We start from the raw sequence: 14,616 nt of genomic DNA, 5'->3' as shown, positions 1-14,616 counted from the left end.
TGAGAGAGATGGAATCATGTCTGATTTTCGTTCCACTTCTCACGTGTGCACCACTTTGTGTTGGTCTTTCACGTGGAATTCCAATGAAACTGATTCATGTTTGTGGCTGTAATGTGACAAAATGTGGGAAAGTTCAAGGGGGCCGAATACTTTTGCAACCCACTGTATTTACCTACACATACATTCTTGTATTTAGACAACACCTGAGGGATAAAACAAACTGTAATGTCTCCAGCTGGTGTTAACAGCACCACTAACACATCTGTGCTGATGGGGTGTGTGTATCTGTGATCTACAGCTCATGTCTGTCACATCAAATGCAGCTGAGTTTATGTAGCTCCATAAAGCACAGCTGATCGTCCTGCGCTGTCTGTGGTCCTGAAATGAACCTAATAAACAAAGATGTGTTTGAGGTTTATCAGTGTAAAAGCAGAGATCAGACTGTCCATCAAATCTCTGTGATGCCATCTCTGTGCACAAATGAATGGCACAATATCAAGAGCAACAAATCAAACACTGCATTAACAAACTGTGCTAAATATTAGAACCATTAGCAGGACACTGTGTGTGGCAAATGTTGGTAAATCAGTTTGTGCACATAACTGAAATGTTCCCCTCTCGATGTTTAGCACTTTGACAAAGGAACAAAGAGAAATTCCCACGTCTTCCACACAGTTTTCTCTGTGTGAACACAGACAGTGGTTCTTGTACCCAGTTTGTAGGAGCTGGGATTGGACTCCACCACAGCAGCCTCTGTGTGGGATAGATGCAGTGCTCTGTAGTATAAAGCACTCTGTCAGGAAGCTGGACTCTCCAAACCAGCAGTCATCGTCTAACATCTGCCTTCTTCAGCTGTAACCGTGTGTTTCTCTTGTAAACTTGGCTCTGATCATATGTGCTGTAATATTCCAGCTTTGCTTCCCGATCGTGCTGCACAGTCTGCACATGCTGGCCGGCTCCCCCAAGCTGAGAGCAGTGGGACTGCGCCTCATGACCGCTCTGTGGAAAAAACAGGTTTGCAATAATAACGCATTACTATAAATGTCATATTCATGTGTTTCAAGCTTCTGTTTGTCTTTGATTGTGTGCTGCTTTGGTCATGTCTGTAAGGACCGGGTCTACCCAGAGCTGCAGCGTCTAATGAGCCAGCAGGACAGCAGGGTGGTGCTGGGGAGGGACGCCCAGTGGGAGCAGATCCTGGCCAGGCCGCCTGTGTCAGGGACATCTGCAGAGAGAGGGGGGTCCTCCCATACTTACAGAAACAGTGGGCACTTCCTACATTCACTGGTTCATTCATTCAGTGGACTTTGCATGCACAGTGCAGACAGTGTGAGCTTCCAACACCAGGATTCTTCATCTTCCCTTCTAATGAGTAATAATCACTGACTGGACTCTTCATAGATGTTTCTGCTCAGCAAGCTGATGAAAGTTCAGAAACATAGAAATATTTGTTTTTTCAGTCACATCACATCAACTTTGCTTGTTAAGATAAATGAATGCACTTTGTAGCTTTGCAGTGAATGAAGCCTCAGCTCGACGCTCCATTGAGTCCCTGTTTCTCCAAAAATCAGCAGGAGTCCAGTTTAAATGTTTCCGTACAAATTGTCCAGAGCAGCTACACGTGCCTGAATCCAGAAGGATCAAAGTCTTACAAAGTTCAGTTCAAACAGAGACTGAGAGGCAGCTAACTTCCTGTCTCTGCCAGACTATCAAAATAAAAGCATACATTTGAAGCAAAAGAAATCAAACTATGTCAGTCTGTAAGCACTGCTTCCCATATAATACAACTCTAAGCAAGTGAGCCATAACTTTATAGTTTTAACCTTTAACCCAAAAACTATGTTGATCATATAAACTCCACAAACTGCATCCTGGCTCCTGCACACGTCCTTTACATGTTAGCTGTTAGCTAATGCTTGTCAGTTTTTGTGAACTGGCCTTTATGTGTGTTGATGAAATAAAACGATGATTTTATTTGATTATTTCCTTTGTTCTAACCAGCTGGTGCACACTGTCCATCCTCCCGGGGCCTGTTACGCCTGCTAACATGTACATGCAGCTTTTTTAGCAGCATTAGTGAAAACCTGGGAAACCCTCTGGATGGATGCTACCGTACAAATTTAGCAAATCATTGAGCTGTTTTGTTGTTTTCACAAATGCTTACGTTTGCTTTTATTGTAAAACATTTGCAGCCATAAGAGTTTGCAATGATAAGAAGCTGTGTTTGGCATTTACTTACTTACACGTGTCCTGGCACTTTTAATGCTTTTTTCTTAAATAAAAATGGTAACAAAATTAGAAGAAACACATTTCCCACTTTGTTCACGCTGATGTGTGTGTCAACCAGGCCTTACCAGCATGCAGGGGACATGGTGGCTAAACCTCCTTAGGAAACTCAACTCCTTTGGAGTCAGCACACCCATCATGATGACTTTTTACTACGTCTTCCTGGAAAGCATCATGACCTTCTCCATCACCTGCTGGTCCCACTCTCTCAGCCTTCATACAGGAACAGACCTGCAACATCAGTGTGCTCTAAAATCATTGGCCTGCCTGTCAGAACTCTGGCAGGTTTTCATCAACAGGCCCTTAGACAGGCAGCCAAAATCATCAACGACCCCTCTCACATTCTTCACCCCGCATTTCAATGGCTCCCCTCTGGGCGACGCCTCCGCTGCATTTCCTGCAGGACTGAGAGGAGGAGGAGCGCCACCATTTGTCCCCAAAGCAGCTCTGCTTTTTAACTCCAGCTGATAAGAACATTTCCCACACCAGAAACATAAACTACACTCTTATACTACCAACACTTTACTCACTTTTAGTCACTTACAGTTATTTATTCACCTTCAGTCACTTTAATTTTAAAACTGTGTAATTTTAAAACTGTATATTCTGTGTATTTATTATCTCACTTTTATTGTGCTTATCTTCAACGTCATGCTGCTCTGTTGTATGTTAATTGGCCCTTGGGGATAAATAAAGTCTCTCTGATTCTGGTCTTGTTTTTTTATATATTGGTAGTTTGATAGGTTTCGTATTTGTTTTCTTTTACATCATATTAAAATGTATAAATATATAGATTTAAATATATTTGTGTATTCATGTTGGATTGTGTTTGGTTTTCTTTTATTTATTTCTGCAGTGGTTGTTGTGTATTACTATTTAGATTGTCTTTTTTCCATTATTGTAATTGTGTATAAAGTTTGATTTGAATGAAAGTTACACTCAAATGCTTTCAGTGTTGCTGTGTTGAGTGTTTTCATGTTTAATGTTTGTATGGAAGACACAGAAAGACATTCGGCTAAAGAAATCTGTGCTAGAGTGACTTTAAAAAATAAATAAACAGAATGTAAATAATGATGTTTAGTGTTTGAGATGGAAGCTGTTTCTACAGGATCCTGATGGACACTCAAAGGTTTATAAAATGTTCTCATTAGTTGTTTGCAGCAGAATATCAACCGATGTGAACCAAAACAACAAAAGTGTGTGAGACTACAGATTCTAGAATCAGAACTGCTGATTTCATTACTCTGAACTTTTAAAGGCAGGTTTTGTATCTGAGAGCAGGGACACTTGCTGTGTTCAGTGTGACTCGTCTCTGCAGAAGGTCAGGGCTCTGATAGTTGCAGTTAGCGGGTGACTTACTGGCAGGTGGCTCCTGAGTGTCTGTGGGAGTCAGGGTTCATTATGGTCCTGGTTGCTACTGGAAATAAAGAAACAAAAGGAGGGTGTGTTGTTCAGGAAGTACAGACTGTAGCTCAGCAGGTAGAATTACTAACTGGAAGGTTGGAGGTTTGATCCCTGGCTGCTCCAGTCTGCACGCCACGGTATCCTTGGGCAAGATGTGGAACCCCGACTTCCTCTCCGATGCATCCATCATAGTGTCATTGTTAGAAAAAGAAGTGCTTGTGTGAATGAAGCACGCTGTATAAAATGCTTTGACTGCTCATACAGAAAAGCAGCTCATAAGAACTGGTTCATTTTCCAGATAATTCCACTATTAAGACAACAGACATTTGGGAGGCTTTCTCTGAGAGTAACACTGAAAGTCTTGCTGCTCCTCCACAAAATGAACTTCAGATTAAAGACACAGCTCAGCTAAACACAACTCAAACTAATCTACACTATTTTTCTTTATTACGCAGCGTTTTTATAACTATTTCCAGATGTTTCTAAAGATGAAAACAGAATTAAACTCCAGCCTGATGCGTTTCTGAGGTTCCTGACTCTGACCGTCCCTCAAACGCCTCTCTGGGCGTTTCCTTCCGTCGCTTTTACTTTCGCTTTCGTGAATGTTGTGGTGCAGTTGATCGTCTCCATGTTAAGGTAACATTAGCAGTCTGTACTGTTTTCCTGGCTGACATCAGCTGTGTGCAGCTTAGTTTCAGCATAAATCTGCTTCATTTTATGTGAGATCAGAGTCTGGGAACGAGACAGAAACAGTTGATGATCAGCAGCTGAACTCGATGTTACTGTGGATCCACTGACTGATGTCTGTAGGCAGCTTCTCCTGCCTCCATCAGTCTGTTACGGAAGCCCGTTTCCGCCACAAAAAAGGATCCATTCTCGAAATTTCGACTTATAACTCGAAAATTTTGAGAAAAGTAGCTCGAAATGTCGAGTTAGTTCTGCCAATCAGTAATCCAGCTACAATGCGCACTCAAACCCGCATCGCAACAAACCGGCGCTTTCGAGAGTACGTTAGCTGATATTAACGCCATGTGATTCAGCTAATAACAGAAGGATTTCATCATTTCTGAAGCCACACAGACAATAATCAGCGACTTGTGCATTTATGACTGGCTGTAATTCTGGTGTCTTAGCTGTAGCATTTGTAGCTGAGGGCTTCAGCTTCCGGGTAACAAGGAAATTACGTCATTCACGTAAATGACTGATTGACAGCACTAACTCTTAATTTTGAGTTAGTTTTTTCAAAATTCCAAGTTAATAAGTCGAAATTACGATAAAATAAGTCGAAATTTCGAGTTCTGGATCCTTCTTTTTTTAGTGACGGAAACGGGCTTCCAGTGTGTGGATGTTGTTTAACTGCTGACAGTGAGACAGGCTGTCCTAAGAGTCGCTGCCAACACTTCATCTATAAAATGCATTTCTCTGCTCGTTCGCTATAGTCTGCTGTCGTATTTGTATGCAGGTTATTTTCAGTTTAACTGCTGATGTTCATTCGTGTATTGTAGGTGAATGCGTTGATGATTGATCATAAATTAGTAAACTGGCCGTTTTTGCTCAATAATTCCTGTTTCATGTTCAAACCGTCAGACAGAAACTCTGCGTTTGTTTTTATGTTCTTCAGCCTGTTGTTCTTGAGGTCATCTGTGATGCGTTCAATGACCCTCCACATGCTCTGAGGCTCATTTGAAGAGAAACAGAACTTCATCTTTAGAGCATAAGTGGGTTTTTGCCCTCTTTATGCCCGCGGTCAGGCTCTGTTTATTGTAGTATAACACTCATAGGACAAAGTGACCCGCTGCACACACACTGCACACACACTGCACACACACTGCACACAATGACAGCTTGCAGAGTTTGTGTCTGATGTATTAAGTATGAAACACTGTTGGGTTAAAAATCTGGTCAGAATGAATCCAGGTGCAGGTTTAGGACCACTGGACTAACATCCAAGTGCTCACAATATAAAGTGTATTCTGTAGTAACATCCTGGTGTTGCAGCAACAGTCCCACATGGAAACGTCAACACTCAAACTCAAAATCTCTTTTTGTCAACAATAAAATGACAGCAGACCAATTTGATCAAAGTTGGTAAAAAGCTTCAGAAATTAGTAAAATATTAAAAAGTGTCTTGATGCTCAATCATCCAGTAAATCCCCAAAAAGTTGATTCTGTTCATCTGGATGTTTCAGCAGCATGGATTAGTGTGAGGACAGAGAGGAGGGAGTCCCTCCCTCTAAAAGCACTCTGTGTGGGGAACATGAGAGCCAGACCAAAGCTCAGAGGTGAGATGACCATCTCTAACTGTCCATGACTCTTCTCCATGTCACAGCTCAGCACTCACATCACTGCTCCATCATTGTTCACACTCATACCTCTGTGTGTGTGTTTTAAAGCCAGAGCTGTGGGGCGTACCAGGCTCAGCTGGACATAACCCTGAAACTAATCCAGAGCCTGGACCTGAACCCAGCTGTGTTTCCTTAAAGAGCAACGACTCAAAGGATATTATTGAAAACTTTAAGAAAAGACTGTTATGTGACAAAGAGTAAGTACATTATTTTTATGAGATTGTTCATCATGTCTTTAATTTAATATTTCCAGTTTTTCCTTCCTGTCTCATGAAGCTGTTACATTTATTGTTTTTCTTTTAGGATCAATAAGAGGCCAGAATCTCCTGGACCTGAACCCAGCTGTGTTTCCTTAAAGAGCAACGAGTCGAAGGAAATTGTTGTAAACTTTAAAGGATGTTCTTCTGCTGCTGAGAGGTAATGTGTGTCTAGATGTTGTTCCTGTATTTTTGAATAAATCCTCATGTTTAATATCAGCTCAGCTCTTTTTCACACACATTTCTATGTTGGTTTGTGAAGCGGTGTGTGTTGGAGTGTTTCCACAAACACAGCAGTCAGAGTGGAAAGAGTGGATGTTGTAGGAGGTAGGGCTGGGCCATATCATCAATAATACCGGTATAATGTTGGGCAACGACAAGAAAATGAAATATTGCGATAGAATATGGGTAAAACACGCATGCGCAGTGCCTTTCTTTACATACGCACATGGTGGCAACAGAGAATGAGACGGACGAAAGCTGATTGTTAAATGAAACGGATGAACCAGAACTGGTTTGTAAAAATGCTGCAACTTCACTGGTGTGGAACTGGTTTAGCTTTCGTCCGTCAGATGCACAACAAAGCACTATTTTTGGTAGCGCATGCTAGCGGGCCGTCGTTATTACCGTGTTTTTTGGAAAATACGGCGCACTTAAAATCAATCCTTTGATTTTTCTAAAAATCGACAGAGCCCCTTATAATCCCGTGTGGCTTATGTTTGAATTCTGGTTATGTTTACTGACCTTGAAATGATTTTATGTACACAGCATTTGAAAATCTGTCAAATATTTTAGTACGACTTTGCTAAGCTACGAACCCGCACCATTTGATCTATTGTTGGAGCATTACGGCTATCACAGGCAGGAGCCTCGTGGAGTGATACGTACTGTGGTTCAACATAATGTTACCGTATTGTGTGTGTATAACCTTTTTTTAAGTTTTGTGGATATTATACATGGTTATGCTGAGGATATGTCGGCCAGTTTCCACTGGGATTGCCTTTTGGTTAAACTGTCAGCAAAGAATTTGCATTTGCACTGTTAATTTTTTATATAACTTTAATGCAAAAAACAGCTGCTTGTTTAAGTGAAAATACTTTGATGTTTTTTTTGCACTAATAATAATAATAATAACAATAATAAAAATAATAAAATGTCTAGTGTCAATTATATCATCAGTTATATCGTTATCGCATATTTTCAAATCTATATCGTGATATTTTTGGCCATATCGCCCTCCTCTAGTAGCCGGTGTTTGTGTAGTGAAGAGGCTGAGTGTCTGTAGGACTCCAGCTGCTCCAGCAGGTGTCTCCTTTGTGCTTTGCTTCAAACACAGTGTAGGGAGGAGCTTCCACTCAGGTCTTTCAGGTGTTGCTGGATGGAGGAGGACAAATAGTTTTTCCCTTCAGTGACACTTCAGCAGCTCAATGTTCTGGGAGATGTTTGTCTTTATGAAGGTTTATGGATTCTTGTTCTTACTTTGGTTAAACTGAGCAACACATTTTCCATCTAACATTTAAAGTAAATTTCCAGGTGAATAAAAGATCTGCAGCTGCAGCCTCTGTGATGTTTCACAGTCTGAAAGTAACAAATTCAACCAGAGTTCAAACAAAGGCTTAATATACGTGTGTGTTTGATATAATGCCAACAAGTACAAATAGGTGTTCTTACAGGTCTTAATCACAGAGGTCTGATAAGTCTGGTGACTTTCACACTCAGCAATTTTGCTGCCTTTTATTTTATATTGGCCTTTTTAAAGCCCTTCAAAGTCTCCCACATTCATACAGAGCTTTTAACACCAAACTCCTTTACAGTCCTTCTCCTCTCACACACGATCACACGACTGATTTGTCTGCAGCAGCTGTGTTACTGCTAGTATTTTATTATGTGTGTAATCTCCTCATATTGTTCCTGTGGTTTAGTTTGACTTCCTTCTGCAAACTCAGCTGCTCTGTTGCTGATACACGTCTCCATGAATATGATTGATCAGATGCTGTCAACACCATGTGTTTCATGTGAGCGCTCAGCTGAAACCCTGGGTTGACTTATCGAGTTAATAACAAGCTTCACGTGACTGTGAATGCTAAAGTGAATCCAGATAAAGGAAAGAGACCCTGCTAATGTTGGACTCACTTCTTAGTGTAGATCCCAGGAGGAAGTTCAACATAGCCATTCTTTGTGCTAGCTCGACCAAACCTGAGACCACAGTGCAGGATAATGATCATCATCTGTCTCTGTCAAGGACATTTAAAATCCACAAATAACAAACATAATTATATTTGATCATTAAAATATGTTTTCACTTAAAAAAGCATGAGCACACTGGTGGATTACAGAAACATGAAAACTGGTTAACAGTAAAGTTAATTTAGGTGTAAACAAAGTGTCAAACATACTTAAGTAGAAGGACTGATGTTTGTGTTAAAATACCCTCTTAAAGCTGAAATACTGATTCAACTTCTTTCTCCAAAAGTTGATTCAGTTCATCTGGACGTAGCGTTTTGTGGGAGAAACATTTCGTCATCACCAGGTGACTCCTTCAGTCTCAGCTGACTGCAGGATTCAATCTTATAAACAGGACATTTGCATAATGACTGAAACCAGCCCACTGAAGGAACAATGGGCTGTGAGGTCAGTTCCTTAATCTTAATTATGCAAATTCTCATGACCATTGACCAAAACCCACTGAGCAATGGTCATGAGTACCATTCAAAGAGATTTGGGGAACGGCTGCAATCACAGCATGTAAGATGGTGACAGATGTACCCTTAGGCCCCTCCTCGATTCAGAGATGGTCTTTCCCTTTCACCTAAATGGCCTCTTTGACTCCGCCCTCAAACCAGCGTTCCTCCTGTCCAGGATGTTACATCCTCATCATTGAAAGAGTGTCCACTGGCCTGTAGGTGTAAATAGACTGCAGAGTCCTGGCCTGACGAGGTGGCTCTTCTGTGTTGTAGCCAGAGGTTGTTTGGTTTCCCCGATGTATAAATCCTGCCAATCGTCCTGCACTTAACAGCATACACTATGTAACTCTGTTTGTGTCGGGGGACCCGATCCTTGGGGTGGACCAGTTTTTGGTGCAGCGTGTTTTGGGGTTTAAAAGCCACAGAGACCCGGTGTTTAGAGAAAATGCATCTCAACTGTTCCGATGCTCCTGACACGTACGGGATCACTACAGGGCAGCGGTTGTCCTTCTCTCCTGGATCGGCTGGAGCTTTCTTTAGGAACCTTTCCAGCTTTGACAAAAGTCCAGCTGGGACACATTTATGTACGTCCAGATGAACAGAATCCACTTTTGGAGATTTACTTTCCTGGATGATTGAGAATGCATCAAGACGTTCCTCCTAAAGTGTTATTCAGTGTTGTGACAGTCAGCTGCTTCAGCTGCTGCTGGGATGGGCTGTGGCAAAGAGAACAGAGAAAATCAAAATCAGAGTTTTTCTCTGAATTAAAAGCAAGGAAACAACAATATATTCTACATGGTGAAACTGATGGTTTATGGTGTTTGGGTCTGTTTTTCTGTATTCATGCAGATAAAGTGTAAACTCAGATGAATTATACCATCAAATGTTAAAGGAAAGTATCAGGATGAGTGTCTGTGAGCTGAGAAGGACGTGAAGCGAGCAGTTTATCCCAGAGCTGAAGCTGCTCTGTGTGCAGAGATGAGCTCAGATTCCTGCTGTGATTGATCAACAGTCACAGAAATGTAGACTTGTAGTTATTACTGCAGTATGGTCACAGCAGATACTGATGAACATGTATTATGAGGATGGATGATCAAGTTTCTCACTCTCTCCTTTAAATCTCAGTTTTTTCTTCTTCACAGTTTATCTGTTAATTTATTAATGAATAACACTGAAAGAGTTTCTGTTATATTTCCCCTTGAACATCAGCTTATTAGGGCGGCATTAGGAAATAGCCCCCCTCCAAAGAATGAATAAATGAATGATGATAATAATAAAATGATTCAAAAGCAGAGCTCAGAGTGGTAGAATGGTCAAACATGGATCCACGGGTGGTTCAACTGCATTTGGTGACGTGACTAAAGCAAATCTTTCAAATAATCCCACCATCAACGGGATGTTGTCTCCTTTACTACGGTTACTTTACTTGGTCACCGTGTGAATTTCTTTGAAATGAACCAAATTCTTTTATTTGTTGGTTGTTGCATATTTAACCTCTACAGTCAGGAAAGGAGGAGATGAGGCCTCAACAATGTTGGGTTGTAGCTGTGGTTCAGGTTAGAGTGAGTGTCCATGGAATAAATGTAAGTCAGTGAACAGGAAACATGACTGTGTTCAAACTTTGTTTTCCTTTTTATAATGAGTCTAATCAAAGGTGGACAGAAGTATCTCCACTTTGACTTTTCTGTGTCACCATCAGAGCTTCTGCACAGTGTGGAGAAAGATCCAGAAGCAGAGCTGGACTGCAGACAGTCAGTCAGAGCAGCTGTGTACAAAGTAAGACTGAACATCTGTCTGCTGATGGACTCATTTCTGAAAACTGGACTTCTTGTGTTGTTCAGACATTGAAGAGTTTTCTTTCTCTTTAGTCTCATTGTTTTTCTTTCTTTCAGCAGATGTTGGTCTGCAGGAGGTTTTAGATGAACATAAGATCAGTCTGAGGAGGAGATGTGAACGTGTGACTGAAGGAAGTGATGAAACAGGAAGTAGAACCCCCCTCAACAGGATCTACACTGAGCTCTACATCACAGAGGGACAGAGTGAAGAGGTTCATACCCAACATGAGGTGAGGCAGCTGGAGACAGCTTCCAAGATGGACGCCCTCCATGACGCTCCAATCAGGTGCCAGGACATCTTTAAAGCCTTACCTGACCAACAGAGACCCATCAGAGTGGTTCTGACCCACGGCGTGGCTGGTGTTGGAAAAACCTTCTCAGTGCAGAAGTTCACTCTGGACTGGGCAGAGGGCTTGGAGAACCAACATGTCAGTGTGGTGGTTCTGCTTTCATTCAGGGAGCTGAACCTGATCAGAGATGAGCAGTACAGTCTTCTGGAGCTGCTCCATGTTTTCCATCCAACATTACAGAAGGTCACAGCAGAGAAGCTGGCTGTCTCTCAGCTTTTGTTCATCTTTGACGGCCTGGATGAAAGCAGACTTTCATTGGATTTCACCAACAGGAAGCTGCTGTCTGATGTCACACAGAAGTCATCAGTCAGCCAGCTGCTGACAAACCTCATCCAGGGGAATCTGCTTCCCTCGGCTCTCGTCTGGATAACTTCCCGACCCGCAGCAGCCAATCAGATCCCTCCTACATGTGTTGACAGGCTAACAGAAGTACGAGGCTTCACTGACGCCCAGAAGGAGGAGTACTTCAGGAGGAGATTCAGTGATGAAGAGCTGTCCAGCAGAATCATCTCCCACATGAAGACATCCAGGAGCCTCCACATCATGTGTAGTATCCCAGTCTTCTGCTGGATCACTGCTACAGTTCTGGAGCACATGTTGACTACAGAGCAGAGAGGAGAGCTGCCCAAGACCCTGACTGACATGTACTCACACTTCCTGCTGGTTCAGACAAAGAGGAAGAAGAACAAGTACCATGAGGGACATGAGACGAGTCCACATGAGCTGATGGAGGCTGACAGGGAAGTTCTTCTGAAGCTGGGGAGGCTGGCGTTTGAACATCTGGAGAAAGGAAACATCATGTTCTACCAAGAAGACCTGGAGCAGTGTGGTCTGGATGTGACAGAGGCCTCGGTGTACTCAGGAGTTTGTACAGAGATCTTCAAAAGAGAGTGTGTGATCTTCCAGAAACCAGTCTACTGCTTTGTTCATCTGAGCATTCAGGAGTTTCTGGCTGCAGTCTACATGTTCCACTGTCACACCAACAGGAAGACAGAGGTGGTAGAAGGTTTTCTAGGGAATTTCCGAGAAGAAAACAAAAACAGATATTTTTTTAGGAACATGTTCAAGTCTTATAGCTTCCCATCAATGGATGTCTTTTTGACTAAAGGCATGTATAAATCCCTCCAGAGTAAAAACGGCCACCTGGACCTGTTTGTTCGCTTCCTTCATGGCCTCTGTCTGGAGTCCAACCAGAGACTCTTAGTAGGTCTGCTGGGTCAGACAGAGATCAGTCCAGAAACCATCCAGAGAGTCATCAACAACCTGAAGTGGATGAACAGTGATAAAATCTCTCCTGACAGAAGCATCAACATCTTCCACTGTCTGATGGAGATGAACGACCTCTCAGTACATCAGGAGATCCAAGAGTTCCTGAAGTCAGAGAACAGATCAGAGTTTCTCTCTGAGATCCAGTGCTCAGCTCTGGCCTTCATGCTGCAGATGTCAGAGGAGGTTCTGGATGAGTTGGACCTGCAGAAGTACAACACATCAGAGCGGGGACGACAGAGACTGATTCCAGCTGTGAGGAACTGCAGAAAGGCTGGGTGAGTCCAGATGTGATCATTAACATCATTGATCAGTGTAGGTTAGTAGTTTAATGTTGAAAATAAAATCAGATTGTAACCACAAAGTGTTTGTGTCCGTACGCTGCAACCTTCCACACCATTCCTTTATTGTACAGACTCAGCAGCAGCTCCATGGATCCCAAATCCAAGAGTGGAGAACAGATTTGAAGTGTGTCACATCCATGCAGTCACAGCTGTTTCCACCATGTTTCCACTGATATTGATCCTGTTCAATGACACGTTTCATATCAGTGAATATGTTCTTTAGGACGTCCACTGACATGTTTAAGTGTCCTGCTGGAAATCACTCAAATCATCCATGAAATCCATGAAAAATCCTTTTAGTGTTTCTAACTTCACCCTCTGTCCTCTCTCTCTCTCTCCATCCTCCTCACTGCTTCTTTCACTGATAATCACACAAACATCGTATTCAGCTACAAAATAACACAATAATATCATCTGATGATCATTATTATAAGAGCAGGATCCATATTTGATATCAGAGTAACACACTGCTTGGTTATGTGCAGTCATCATCAGTGACTGTGGGTCAAACAGAAGCTCTCTGATTGGTTGCTGACCTTGGTCACCTGTCCACTCTCACCTGTTTGTGTTTGCTCTCTCTTTGCTGTCTCCATCCTCTCTCTCCTTTCTCTCCCTCTCTGTCTTTGTACGTCACTCAGGTCCAATGGAAACAGTGACATTTACAAAGCAGAGTGAAGCTGACCCCCCACCCACTTGAAACGTAAAGGCAAATAGGCGGAGCGGTTAGTGCTACGTTTGTGCAGATTTGTGCAGGTAAAATTAGCGTTTGTGCTGCTACGGTTTTAAAGATATTAATGAAAATGTAAAGGTCAACCAGCCCCCCCACATTACCCAAATCCAACAAAAGTGGTATCAAACGTTTGTGCTACGTTTGTGCTGGTTTGTGCTGCAAAGATTTTCGTTTGTGCTGCTAACATTTTAAAATGTTTAATAAAATAACGTCTTGATGCGTGCTTAATCATCCAGGTAAGTAAATCCCAAAAGGTTGATCTTTCGCCATCCTACAATGCTGTGATTGTAGCCATTCCCCACTTTCTGTGAATGGTACTCATGGCCATTGATCAATAGGCTTTGATTAGTTGTCATTGATCAATGGTCATAAGAATTTGCATACTAACAATCATGGAATTAACCCCCCGGCACATTGTTCATTCAGTGGCGCTAGTTTCCTTCACTATGCAAATGTACTGTTTATATGGTTGGGGAAACCTACAGTCAGCTGAGACTGAAGAAGTCACCTGGATGAGTGACGAAACGTTTCTCCAACTGAAAATGTCCAGATGAACAGAATCAACCTTTTGGGATTTACTTACCTGGATGATTAAGCACGCATCAAGACGTTATTTTATTAAACATTTTAAAATGTTAGCAGCACAAACAAACATTTTTGCAGCACAAACCAGCACAAACGTTTGATACCACTTTTGTTGGATTTGGGTAATGTGGGGGGGCTGGTTGACCTTTTGACCTTTACATTTTCATTAATATCTTTAAAACAGAAGCAGCACAAACGAAAATTTTAGCAGCACAAACCAGCACAAACGTAGCACAGTTGATTGACACCAGTTTTGTTTGATTTAATTAATGTGGGGGGGCTGGTTGACCTCTGGGGACCTCTAGAAATTTTCTTAAATATCTTTAAAATGATAGCAGCACAAACAAAAAGTTTTGCAGCACAAACCAGCACAAACGTTTGATACCACTTTTGTTGGATTTGGGTAATGTGGGGGGGCTGGTTGACCTTTACATTTTCATTAATATCTTTAAAACCGTAGCAGCACAAACGCTAATTTTACCTGCACAAATCTGCACAAACGTAGCACTAACCGCTCCGCCTATTTGCCT

General features: G+C 42.1%; 2 protein-coding genes and 1 long non-coding RNA gene across 4 annotated transcripts in view; 2 read left to right on the top strand and 1 right to left on the bottom strand.

The window, feature by feature from the left end:
• The window catches only part of LOC146581170 (protein NLRC3-like), a 222,158-nt gene that overhangs the window by 58,022 nt on the left and 149,520 nt on the right, over positions 1-14,616 (bottom strand). The window lies entirely within an intron of this gene.
• Positions 1-14,616, top strand: part of LOC146581175 (protein NLRC3-like) — a 442,961-nt gene that overhangs the window by 422,053 nt on the left and 6,292 nt on the right. Inside the window, exons 1-3 of one of the 2 annotated variants that reach the window (XM_085267561.1) lie at positions 4,269-4,326; positions 10,676-10,752; positions 10,869-12,705. In XM_085267561.1, coding sequence (XP_085123687.1) covers positions 4,319-4,326; positions 10,676-10,752; positions 10,869-12,705 — 1,922 coding nt within the window. In that variant the 5' untranslated portion in view covers positions 4,269-4,318. Of the gene's footprint in view, positions 1-4,268; positions 4,327-10,675; positions 10,753-10,868; positions 12,706-14,616 lie in introns of those variants that run through there. The other variant, XM_085267560.1, reaches the window with a different exon arrangement.
• On the top strand, positions 6,099-6,506 carry LOC146581176 (uncharacterized). The gene is made up of 2 exons (XR_014891319.1): positions 6,099-6,232; positions 6,339-6,506. It is a non-coding gene; the product is annotated as an uncharacterized LOC146581176 (long non-coding RNA).

The sequence above is a fragment of the Mchenga conophoros genome, linkage group LG3 (genome assembly GCF_057382185.1).
Source record: "Mchenga conophoros isolate Kocher_MC1m ecotype Shallow Benthic linkage group LG3, M_conophoros_male_GT1.1, whole genome shotgun sequence".
Lineage (NCBI taxonomy): Eukaryota > Metazoa > Chordata > Actinopteri > Cichliformes > Cichlidae > Mchenga > Mchenga conophoros.
This window is presented reverse-complemented; position numbering and strand designations above follow the sequence as displayed.